This window comes from Etheostoma cragini, chromosome 12, assembly GCF_013103735.1.
Source record: "Etheostoma cragini isolate CJK2018 chromosome 12, CSU_Ecrag_1.0, whole genome shotgun sequence".
NCBI classification, from domain to species: domain Eukaryota; kingdom Metazoa; phylum Chordata; class Actinopteri; order Perciformes; family Percidae; genus Etheostoma; species Etheostoma cragini.
In genome coordinates, this window is record NC_048418.1 from 3,631,722 (window position 1) to 3,644,562 (window position 12,841).

Here is a 12,841-nt window from a genome sequence, read left to right on the forward strand (position 1 = left end):
ACTGTTCTGGCAGCAGCATCATGCTTCAGTTTAATTTCTTTGTACATGGTGTGTTTTGTTTTTTTATCTTTGGTTTGACAGATAGAGCTCTTCTGTGGTACTTGCTTTGTTTTATTTATTTTTTCTTATACATGTAAATGCTGTAAGGAAAAAAAGAAAAGTGTATATATATGATTTTAAAAAGCCATGTGTTGAATTTCAGTTTTTCTCTGTCTGAAGGTTTAAGTGTTACAAAAGAGTCCGAACAAAAAAAACCTGCTGTTTTTGCTCGTAGCCCTCTGCCTGATCAAGCAGGGCAGGAGGATTTCAGAGACTTAGTGTTGACTGTGTTTTTCAACGTGGAAACTGTTACATTTTGCTTGATTGAGAAAAAAAGTGTTCATGTTTAGTTTCTTTTGATTATTTCAATAAATGGCTTGTTTTGCCATCTCTCTTCAAGTGTTAATCCCTTAAATCAATTACTCAATATGTCACATGAAATCATATAAAACGCAATTCCAGTGAAATGTAATCTGTCAGTTTCTTCAATTAATGCATTAAAAACAGTGATAATATTGAATAGATTGTAAGTTTACATATATGTATGTATATACATGTACAGTATATATGTATGTATATGTGTATGTATGTACAGTGTATATGTATGTATACATATATATGTGGTGTATGTGTGTGTGTGTGAGAGATGTAGGGGGTCCAAGGCAGTGTCCTCATTTAGGATCTTAGTGGCCAGGTGTGTCCAGAACCTTCTTCTCGACCTCAACAGGGATAAAGGGCTATGAGGTATGGTTTTGATAAATAAAATATAAGAAATAAAACAAAAATATTATAATTAGTAACATTCATGCAAGAGGGCCACGTGAGTTTAAAGTCAGAATTTTAAAGGAAATAAAAAAAGTCAAGTCAGACTTTTTTTTAAAGTGAAAAAAAAAAAGTAACTTCACAGTTCTGACTTTAAACTAAGAACTCAACACCCATATGGTTCTTATCCTCTGCCATACATTCACAACGCATGCAGTAGTGATGTCTACTCACATCGAAAAAGAGAGCTTTTTCCTGAACTCACCGCAAGTAAATTCATCCAATGTGGCTATTTTGTTGCATCTCTTCAAATATATTAATGACTGTGGGTTATTGGAAAGTGGCAACAGACGTAGGTCTTAAGTGCCCTCTTTCTAACTGGTATCCAGCTCATTTGGTGGCATCACAATGCATGTATGAAGGATCTGTGAATAAACAACGTTAGATTTTCACTTAAAGTCATACTCACTTGCATTATTAATGTAAAATAAATAGTGCCCAAAGGGGGCAACAGGCATTCAATGCACATTAAATCATGCAATATATCATCATGCCGCTGTGAAATGAGTGTTCGCAAGATGAAAAGAAAGTAGCTAAGTAAGTAGAATGTATTTATATTTGCACAGATAAGAAATCACAAAGTGCTTTACATAAAACATAAAATGTGAAAAATATTAAATAAAGTACAAGTAAAATCACAAGGTAGGCAAGATACATACAAAAAAATCCAAAGGCTTGTTCAAAAAAAGTAGGTCTGTGATATCATAGTCTTCACCACTCCCAGTGAAATAGCCTACAACTGGTAATGGATAACTAGGTAGTTACACTACTGCTACCTCGATGCCAGTGATCTCAGTAGGGGAACGGTGGCCTGGTTTACTCAAGTCTCAGCCCGGGTCCGGTGATCGGACAATAACAACATAGAGCGGCTGTCCTGATGGGTAGTGTGAGGTGCTGTTGTGTCTTTTTTACGCAACAGTAGGCTACACGCTAACTGCTGCAGCAGCGGTCGCAGTTGCTGCCATCTAGCGGTCGTAAAGACAAACAACAAGTTCCGAAGACGAAGGACACATGAGATATTTTAATTAAATCTGTATTATGTGAAAATATTTCTTGCCATTTGTTCGTGTTTTACATACTCAAACAAAAGAACAAATGCCGTGGTATGAATTTTGTGTTGACAGATAAAATAAATAAAATAATCATTTTAAAAAGGTGACGGTCACGTAGCTAGTCACGTGATCTTACAACCCGGAAGAAAAACATTAGTTCTGCTGTTTCTTCAGGACGAGTCGTTCAGCAGTAGTAGGTAACATGCTGTCGAAAAAGAAATTGGACTACAAAGTGTGTATTTTTTTTTGCAGTTTGAGTGTCTAAAGACTTTCGTTTTGGTCTGAACCTCCCGAGTGCTTAATTCACCGTCAACGGCTGGAAACGTCAAGCTGCTTAACGTCAACGTTTACACCTTTGATAAATGCAGCTAGCTAGCTAGCTAAGCTGCAGGTTAGCTAGCGAGGTCTCCCTCTAGTTTTATCAGTAACGTTACACATATTTTCCTCTCAGTATAAATCACTAATTCGTGTATTTACTGAAAATAAAAAACAGTATTAAACCACATTATGAATTAAACTACTAGTTTGTTGCTTTGTAGTAACTAGTTAGCTACATTTATATTTGCAGGCTGATACAAGTAGTTAAATTACACTCTGATGTCGTTTTGTGTGTAAACTGCTGAAACTACAAACCCTTCTAGGCCCTAAATAGAAAGAAATTATTCATTTTTTATTACTTAAACTAGCGTAAGATTTCTCCCTAGGGTAACGTTAGTTTTTGAAGTATATTCAAGTTTTATTCTGCATCCTGGGGTAGTTGTACTTCTTTTTATTTTGCTACTTTATACTTCTACTTCCTTACAGTTCAGAGGAAATGTACTTTTAACTGCCCTACATTCAGCTGACTGCTGGAGTTACTGGTAACTTTTCAGATAAAGGGTGTACATAGAAAACATGATCAGTTTCTAAAATATTATGCAACAGTATACAGTTCTTAATGTAGCTACACTTTGGCCAGATATAATACTGAAGTGCTGTCTATCTAAAATAAATCAACAATCATTTAATGTACTTCTTTCACTAATGTCCAACAGCAGCAGGTAGTAAAGTTTAAGTGGTGGTGTCCCCATTTTAATTGGATATCAATCAATCAGTCAACCAATCAATATTTGTTTATCAAGCACCTTTCAAACATGAGAAAATGCAATTCAAAGTGCTGAACAGTGATTGTAAAACATCAGACAGTAAAAAAAAAGGTGTATTTATAAGAAAAAGAAAAAATATAGAAGTAATTTTAGAGACCAATGCGCATGAAGGTAAATGAAAAATTAATACAATACATTTTAAAAACAGTTAAATCTTTAAATCAAAATCAATCCTTATATAAAACTGTATGAATCAATATAAAAATCACAGGTCATGATACATGTGATACACACCCTACAAACACATAAAACACTGAAATCAAAACATGTTCAAACAATTAAAACAACACAATAATAAAATATAAAATGATACGACACTACGTGAAAGCCGGACTGAATAAAAACGTTTTTGTATTTCCAGCTCCTCTCAGATATGGACATGGAGTCCCATCTGGCACAAATTGACATATCAATTTACATTCAGTGAAAGAAATTTGGTTCCATATTACAGAGATGTAATCTATCAGGCCTCGCCTCCTTTACACAGGCCTCCACTCTCCACCATGTTGCCTTGCAGAGATGAGCTGGTGTGTGCTGGATGAGGAAAACTTCCGCCGCTGCTGTCGGCTCCTCCTGCGGCAGTCGGAGCAGCTGAGAGACGGCTGGAGCTGGGAAGCAGTGCAGGTGAGGAGGTCTGTGTTCTCACTGGCGTCCCTGCACACAGAGCCTGCATGCTGTGCTGTGGTCCATGAATGGGGTTAATCTTTGCTTCTGATCTGGCCTCAGGGTTCAGAGGAGGGCTACCTTAAGAAGACTGCTCTCAGATCAGTCGTCGTTGACTCAAGCCCAGTGTGGGACCACGAAGGATCGGCTTCAGACTCGGAGTCACACACTTCCAGTCACTCCTGGCCTGAGCAGCAGGGACAGGAAGAGAAACAGGTGAAAGACTGAACTCACACCCACATTCATCTTGTGTTCTGGGCTTTTATTTTCCCACCTGTTTTTACTAAAGAAAACTGAATGAATTTGCTTAATGAAGGTTTATTCCAGGCTTCAGAATTGAAAGAGGGACAGACAACACTGATCAGAAATTAGATTTATTGCCAAAGTAAGTTTTCCATTGCAAGGAATTTAACAGGGTGTGTTTGGTGCCTGCAATGACCATGAAAAGAAAACTGTAAAACAAAGTATTGCAACAATCAATCATTCATCCATCCATCTTATTCCGCTTATCCGGGGTCGGGATGGCGGGGGCAGCAGCTCCAGTAGGGGACCCCAAACTTCCCAGCTCCTACTGGGGGATCCTAAGGCGTTCCTAAGCCAGGTTGGAGATATAATCCCTCCGCCTAGTCCTGGATCTTCCTCGAGGCCTCCTCTCTGCTGGACGTGCCTGGAACACCTCCCTAGTGAGGAAGCATCCTTACTAGATGCCCAAACCACCTCAACTGGCTCCTTTTGACGCAAAGGAGCAGCGGCTCTACTCAGAGCTCCTCTCGGATGACTGAGCTTCCCGCCCTACCCCTGAGGAAGATGCCAGCCACCCTCCTGAGGAAACCCATTTTATTACAATAAAATGATCTAAAAGACAATGTAACAAACATGCATAGTATACCTGAAACCACAGTGTCTCTGTCTCCACAGGTTGGTCTTGTTGTTTCAGTTGATGCTGACAGCATCAAAGGTGGCATAGGTGATAAGAAAGATGATGAGGAAGATGAAGATGACGGGGCGTGTGCGGTGTCTGAAGGCAGCAGCCAGATGCTTCAGTATGAGTACCACATCCTGCACTCCTGCAGCTACAGTACTCCTGTGCTCTATTTCCGAGCCTTCACTCAGGGTTAGTTGTGAGACAGTCTGGCCATCAGGTTTATACAAAAAGGAGTGCCCCTGTCTTTGAAGTATTGAAAATCCTACCACAGAGGGTGCCCAAAGCTGATGTCATATGGTGTTATATGTACATTAACATGCTAATGTATACACACCACAGAGCCCTAATGTCCAAACCAATGATGTAATCCTTTGTACAGACGGCACTTAACGGATTATCACTAAAAAGTATACAACCGCTTGCAGTATGAGAGGGTCTGTACACTTTTGCATGTTTGCCAGTGAAATTTTTGCTGCATTTTCTTCCTCATGGGTCACCATGTCAGATGGGAGGAGCCTGTCATTAGAGGAGGTGTGGAGCTCTGTTCATCCAAACTTCAGGCTTCGACTTCAGAACAGTCCCCTGAATACAATCACTCTGCAGGTAAAACTAGGAAAGATGTAGCCATCAGCTGTATTATTACAAGTGCCTACTTATGTGCAGTGATTTCTTCTCACGCAACACAGCAAACCTGACTGCAGATTCCCTCGGAAGGAATCAGTACACATGGGGAGGCGCTTGTAATGACATTTTGAACATGTTTAGAGGCTAATTTCCAAACGACCGAGCTATGTGTTGAAATCGACTGGAATACTCCTTTGAGGCTCTGCTGAGATCCTCTCTCTCTCTCTCTCTCTCTCTCTCTCTCTCTCTCTCTCTCTCTCTCTCTCTCTCTCTCTCTCTCTCTCTCTCAGGAACATCCCCTACTGGGTCAGCCTTTCTTTATGCTCCACCCCTGCAGAACAGAGGAGTTCATGAGGCCCGTGCTGCAGGCGGCTCAGGACCAGCACAGGTAGGATCACAAAAACACAATGGAAATATTACACTCTTAGAGTTGCGCACAACATATAGGTTTTGCATTAAAGGTGCTCTAAGCGATGTCACGCGTGTTTGGTGTCTAATACAGCAACCATCTCCTCACTATCTGCAAGCTGCCTGTCCCCACACACTGTAAAAAAAAAAAACGTGGTCTCTGTACACCACCCAGGGTCTACAAACAGCAACAAAAACAAACTGTGCCCACCTGCACCACCAAGCATACACAGTGTTCCAGCGTTCCAGCTAATAACCAACAAGAAGGATTTGGGGGTAGAGGTGGGGGGGTAGCAGGTAGGGCGGAAGCATAGAAGGGAGGAAGATTTGATGGGATGAGGAGGAGGAGACGGGGGAAAGCTAGTCTCGTTTTGTTTGGAAGTACTTCGAACGTCAACAATGAGTAACGTCACCCGACAAGGCTTAGAGCACCTTTAAGTTAAAGCTATCGTACCATATCAACATGCTGATAATGATAACGCGCTGCTGTGAATTCAGGAAACAATCGATGTTGAGTGTTCTTCACCTTGCCTCTTATTAGTGCTGGGTATCGTTCAAAAAATGTGGAGACCAGTACCTATACCATGACTTTGATGCCAGTTCCTGAAAAAATACTTTTCTTTGACACCGTTTTTTAAAACATAAACAAATAAAAACAATTACACATTGCTGCACAAATCACTTTATTCATTTATTACTATATTTATCAGCTCCTGCTACATGAGCCCAGTGTCTGTGCGTAATGTAGTTTTTTGTGTGTGCGTGTTTGTCAGTTTTACAAGTAAACATTGTATTAAACTGTACTAAGGCCGTACCATGATCAGAATGCTTTTAACAATGCAGTGTGTGTGTGTGTGTCCGTGCAGGTCAGTGAACTACGTGTTGTCGTGGCTGAGTGTTGTGGGTCCTGTGGTGGGTCTGGACGTCCCTCTGAAGTACGCCACCAAGCTCCAACCTGCAGCGTCACTCAGCAGTACAGAGCCAGAATGAGGCTGCACCTGCTCTGTGTCAGCGCTCTCTGTCAGCTTCGCTGTGGAGTTTCTCTGTAGGGAGGCCTGATTATCAACCGGGTAGTCTCGCATTGCCAGACCTAACTCAACAGATCTATTGGGTAAGGTCTGGCCACACTACAGATACTGTTTGGGATAACACTCAAGCCAATCAAAATCTTCTTGGGCTTTGCTAAGCTCCGGACGCAGCGCTGCTGATTATTCTCAGGAAGACAATTGTTTTGATGGGACACTTTTGCAAACTGATAAAAGAAAATACCACATACAATATTAAATGAAGTTAAGTGTTTACACAATACAGTAACATGGGATATTTAAATTGGTTAACCTCATTTAATCGCTGCATGTATTTCGTCAATAACAATTCCACAATGTGGTCCAAAACGTCCCAGTTAGAGAGTTTATTAAATAAACATATTCTTTGTAAATCTTTACAATCATTCTCCCCAAAAGAAACAAGCAGGCCTGACATGTTGCACGATCAAAAGTTTAGCATGTAGCTCGCTAGCACGAAGTGTGTTGTTGTTTCCCAAAGTAAAGTGGGTTTGAGAACAGCAACATACAGAGGAAGGTGAGAGAAAGCAGAAGGTTGTCCGTGTGAACTTTGTGTTAACGTAATTGATTTTTTTTCAATGTACTAAAGTTAAAAAAAAGAACTGAACTAGTAATAAAGGCCTTGGGTATCTTCTGCCTTATTACGTCTTGATGCTGTGTTTTGTAGAGGGCTCCTTTTGTCAGAACCCAGTTTTAATACTTGAAGTTTTTTGATATAACACGTACATCACGGCATAATCTAGTGTACGTGCAGGCTGGGTTTTTTCACATTTTCCATACGTGCCGTCTCCATCCAAAAACTACGGTAAAAATGTTAGCAGGATGCCAAATGTCTAAATCCATTATCTACTGTATGTTACCTAATGTAAACTATTGTAACTAAACCATTTGATATTAAATTATTTTAACGCCTGTAGAATCTGTTTGTATGGTATGTTCAGTGTATGCACAGCACAGCCTCTAGTGTAGAGGGCTGTAAGCTCACACAGTTGGCTCATAACAGCTTTGTCCTAACCGAGGATCTCCAAATTCTCTGGGGCAAGATTCCAAATTGGCCCATCTGAGTTTTCATTTTCTCAAAGGCAAAGCCGGATACCCAGGGCTCGGTTTACACCTATCACTATTGCTAGCCACTGGGGGACCATAGGCCAACTAGGGGAACGGGAACATAACTGTTAAAAATGTTTTGAAAAACCTCCTAAAGTGACATTTTCATGCCATGGGACATTTACTCTTTAAAACTTTTAAAATTGGTCTTGACAGTGCCCAAAACATCACAGAAAACAACAAGTAGTACATCATGTTGGAATCCTTTTGCTCTTTTTCTCAAACTTAACCAACATGAACCCTGGAGATAAGAAAACGTGGTACAACACATTGTATGGGGTGTGATTTCCCATACTATATGTGTACTGAGTGAATTGAACTGCCTTGCATTGATAGATAGATAGATAGATAGATAGATAGATGGATAGATAGATAGATAGATAGATAGATGGATTTTTATTGATCTCAAAAATGGGAAATTACAGTGTTACATTAGCAAAATATCCAACACACAGCAAACATACAGAATATATATTAAATAATAGGATACAATATGCATGAAATATTAAATAAAAAGATAGACTACAAGAACAACTATTCACACACAAAATTAAGATTAAAAAATACATGTATACAGTATGTTGTATACAACATATACAAGTTCGGAATAAAAATGTATAACTACTTAAATAGTATTAATAAAGATGCAAGTAAATCTATGTGCAAATTTCACTTGTACTGTACTGTATATGAGTCTCTTGTATCGGTCCATGAGACATTGAAGCTGTCGGAGCCTCTCAGAGAAGGGGCTCTCTGTTTGACAGGTGGGGGGGGGGTCGGGGATATCCGTAATAGATAAGTTTGGTCAGTGACCTCCTCTCCACCACAGCTTCAAATGGCTGCGATGCTGCTGCCCCAGCAGACGATAGAGGAGAACAGAGCCTGGCCACAACAGACTGGAAGAAGGAACTTAGCGTCTGCTCATCCCCTTCTCTTAAACGGCAATGCTGTTGATTTCCCAGTTTGGAATAATTAGGTGAGTGTTCATAATAGATGATTGATTTTTATTGAAGGGACATTCAAGGCAAAAACAGTGTGTTTCATACTACCTTCAATGTTGACCTTAGATTAGGGTTCTCCCAGGGTCTCTGAGAACTGATAGACTGACACACTTTATGGGAATTTGCAATAGCACAAGGTCTTCCCAGCTTTTTACTGGTTTGAATGATCGTCTATGTGATTGTCTTTAATATACTCTAAGTTCCTGTAAGTGTGTGTGTTGCCTTTTCTTTTTAACTGGATTGGAGTGTGCACCTTATCAGTGAAAACACTGATCTCTGCTCTGTAGATAAGGCTGGTATAAATGTCACTGTGTGTTGTTCTGCAGCTCTTTACAAAGACTACATTTTTTAATCCTAAGGACAGTAGGAAGACAAGACAGGAGAGGATGGGTGAGAGAGAGGACCATCAGAGAGAGCGCAGGGTGGACAGAGGCACGGGAGAAAGGCAAGACAGGACATTCATTCAAATAATTTTTTACCTATCAAGCTTTGCCTAAAAACTTAGTACAACCTTATTCATTTAAAAAACAATTGTGTCCAAATCTAATATGAGAATACTACTGAATAATTCTTCATAAATGCCAAATGTTGCTCATATGATTGCATAGAAAGATGTGTGATGGATGTTTTCCTGTGTTCCTCCAGTAACCGTAAAGAAGACCTTTATCTGGGCTTTTTAACTAAACAACACCTGATCATGATATCTGTGGCTGTTGGACTTGTCATCCTGGTGATTATCATTACTGTCACAGCCGTGCTCGCCACAAAGCAAGGTACATACAAGCTATTTGCCATTTATGAATCATTGAAGTGCTTAGTTGATTTTGGCCATACAGTCAGGGTAAAACATCAGACACGTGTTTTTCATTCACATGTACAAGCTTATTAAGACAATGTATCTGGTTCCTGATTCAGACACATAATAATGTGTTATCCAGAATCACCTAAAAGGTGCTCCTGCTGAAGGTAGCACTGATCATATCTCATGTTTGTAGTGTAGTAATGTGTCGTGTGTGAATGTGGTTTCTCACTTGATACCAAAGTATTGTGTAGCCATAATTACAATATCACATAAGAACTTTATTTTATGTGATAAGGGGGTCAAGGTTCTTGTGATAATACACGCTGTTAATGTTAATGGGACAATGCATCATATGCATGTCGGCAACCGATAGTGTGGGCTTGATGTTGACCATAGGTATCACAGAGAGATAACTGCTCTCTCTTTACGACACTCAGGATTACCTGCTGACGTTGCTAAAAATAAATGAAGGGGAACTCCATAGGAGTTGACAGCTTGGAAGCAAATCTAAGGACAGAAAACCTGTATTATGATATAAGTTACTTACTTACTTACTGCCCATTATGCCTGTTGGCATGTAGGGCAACAGCAGAGGATTTCCACTCTGGCCTGTATTGGGCCAGTGTCTTCATAGAGCCCCAGGTGGGCTGCAGGGTCTTCAGCTCTCCCTCCTTCTTGGCTCAGCTTCTTTTACGTTTGCCATCTGGTGTTCAGTGAAGGGCAGTTTGCGTGATGTTTTATTGCTCTCTACGTGTTACATGTCCAATCCATTTCCATTGTATTATGATCTAGGGGCCTGCATATATACCAGGAAGTGACAGTCTAACAAAAAGATGGAATTGATGCATTGGTGCTTTGAAGGAAAAGAAACAAGTTGTTTAACTTCAAACTTGGTTTAATGATCGAGGATAACAGACAAACAACAGTCATCCATAACTAGACATTTTTAAGGCCTACTGAGTAACACGCATGTTCAGGATAAAGTAGTATCCAGCATTTTTAGAGCTTGGCTGGGACTCAAAGTCCGGATATTCTGATCTTCAGTTTGAACCATTCTCCCCCCAACTTTACGAAAGGCCAATTTTCTAAAAGTTTTAAGCACACTCGCTGTTGAGTCCCAATTTAATTTAAAATTATGCCAAATGTGATTTTTTTAGTCATTCTCAATATGTTTTTGCTATAAATCGCAGTAAATAACTTCAATAACGTTCAATAGCTAATAGGTTCTTAAATTCACCATATTTTTCAAATTCCTCAAATGGTTATGGTTTTGACTTTAGACTGCGGATCTTCCTTCACATTAGTTGTTTTTCCAGTCAGTTGTCTAGTGAATTTCAAGCGAACTTTGCAAAAAAAAAACGAAAACGTCTTTGACCTGGTTGGAGCCACAGACCGTTAACTGACCTGGGCGACAGCGTAGTGTGGTCGGAAGGGGGCGCTGTAGGGTCCGCAGGGCTGGAACCCGCCAGCAAGCACAGCAGAAGAAGTAACAAACCAACAACAACAACAACAACAAGCCGCCCTCTCGTCAGCAGATTCGTTAAATTCGTAGACAGTTTTAAAAAGATTAAATTGAGCAAGTTTAATTAACTTTATTGCTTCATGCCAGGTAGTATTGGCCGTGTCGCATTTTCTCCGGAGACGAAGACACGTTGTGGGACTATTTGGGAAACCTCCTGCGTCTGTCTTCGGTCGTAATGTCCCCTCCGTCAGATTTACTCCAGCATGACATGTCACCATCTCACAGGGACAGAATCAACTCTGCTCCGACAAACGCGAGTGTGCGATGAAAGAATTTGTATCGAGTTTTGTCTAGGCGCTAAATCTAAATCAGTGAACGGGAACAGGACTACTGCCAAATGGCGGCTGTGTTGGCGGATCCGCTCCAGGTGATAGACGACTCCACAGGTTGGTAGTTTAAGTCAGTCTCAGCATGTCGAAGTGTCTTTGAGCAAGACAGTAATCCCAAACTGCTGCAGGGTGTATTTCTGTCCTTCTCGAAGCCGTAGGCATGAGGTCAGTTTTATTAATTGACATGTGGGAGCAGCCTAGGTGTCCCTGACTCTCCATTTGATTCTGCTGGCTTGATTTGACCTAAATATCTCCTAGATGTGTTACATTGCCCCGGCCCACGTGCATGCTGCGGCACAGCGCACACATGATCTATTTCTTGTGTAATACAACTAAACACATTGCTAAAACAGACGACAAAATAAAATCATAGATTTAATAAATTATATGTATACAATTTATTACATACATACTTTTTTTTTTATTGAAATTTTTAAATTATACATGATAAATCTTGAATATATACATTTATAGTATATAATTTAATTTATAATTTATAAAATAATCTTTAGATATTTATAATATTTTATATAAAAAAAATCAGTAGGTCCATGTTAAATTATAAATTGATATTTATAATTTATTAAAAGAATAACTTATTCAGTGTTTCTCCCTACCAGTGCAGAGAAAGCTTTAAAGCGACATTAACACATGTATGTTTGGAAACAGAATGGTAACTCTTTGTTGGGCCGGTCTGTGACTTTGTTTCGTTTCCTGGGATGTGTCCTGAAAAACAACTCTGTAATCAAGTACTAATTATAGGAGAAAACAGACAGTATTTCTCTGAGTTTAGATACTGTATGAAAGAGAAGGAGGGGGGGTAGGGAGTAGAGCATCTGAAACCCAATCAGAAAAAAAGGTTTTATTGCCACAATAAGTGTGTTTGACTATGTTTAATTTATTAAAAAAGGTGTGGGCCCTTTCCAGCATTTTTAACAATTTTCTTGGACCCTCCCCTTGACTAGGTGAAGGAACATCCCTACATCCCCCCACCCCCAAATAACTTTTAAAGTAAAATAACACTACTGATTTGACACTATTCAGCTTTTCATTAATAACCAAGTGTGCACGAACAATGTACGTTATTGTGCTCCAGGTTACACCTAATTACGTTACTGAAATGCTTATTTTCAAATGAATTGCAGAATAGGTGGAGTCAGAAATGGGCTAAATTATGTGAATCCCTTTTACCAAGTATGACTACCGTATTACAGCTTTCTTTTTGAAACGGGATAGTATTGTATTTATATAGGATAGTAACCCACGAATTGCTCTCTGTCCTTAGGTTAATAGAACTTTATCTCCCCACTCTCCCAAAACATTTGGACTGCCCTCCCC

At 39.8% G+C, this 12,841-nt stretch overlaps 2 protein-coding genes across 5 annotated transcripts in view; both read left to right on the forward strand.

Annotated features, from left to right (window-relative positions):
• The first annotated feature begins 2,078 nt into the window (after positions 1–2,078).
• atg10 (ATG10 autophagy related 10 homolog (S. cerevisiae)) lies at positions 2,079–6,788 on the forward strand. 2 transcript variants are annotated; one of them, XM_034887941.1, is made up of 7 exons: positions 2,079–2,106; positions 3,546–3,682; positions 3,785–3,937; positions 4,640–4,835; positions 5,152–5,249; positions 5,561–5,658; positions 6,545–6,788. In XM_034887941.1, exons 2-7 carry the CDS (start codon positions 3,578–3,580, stop codon positions 6,666–6,668), a joined length of 774 nt encoding a protein of 257 aa, XP_034743832.1. In that variant the 5' UTR covers positions 2,079–2,106; positions 3,546–3,577; the 3' UTR covers positions 6,669–6,788. The 2 variants fall into 2 exon arrangements, with proteins under 2 accessions (XP_034743832.1, XP_034743831.1); XM_034887940.1 differs by having other exon boundaries at positions 2,088–2,106; positions 3,576–3,682.
• The window catches only part of fam151a (family with sequence similarity 151 member A), a 13,231-nt gene continuing 6,938 nt past the window's right edge, over positions 6,549–12,841 (forward strand). The window contains exons 1-4 of one of the 3 annotated variants that reach the window (XM_034887920.1): positions 6,549–6,789; positions 8,679–8,825; positions 9,215–9,295; positions 9,496–9,623. In XM_034887920.1, the coding sequence (XP_034743811.1) occupies positions 8,794–8,825; positions 9,215–9,295; positions 9,496–9,623 (241 nt within the window). In that variant the 5' untranslated portion in view covers positions 6,549–6,789; positions 8,679–8,793. Of the gene's footprint in view, positions 6,790–8,678; positions 8,826–9,209; positions 9,296–9,495; positions 9,624–11,143; positions 11,561–12,841 lie in introns of those variants that run through there. The other 2 variants (XM_034887921.1, XM_034887922.1) reach the window with 2 other exon arrangements.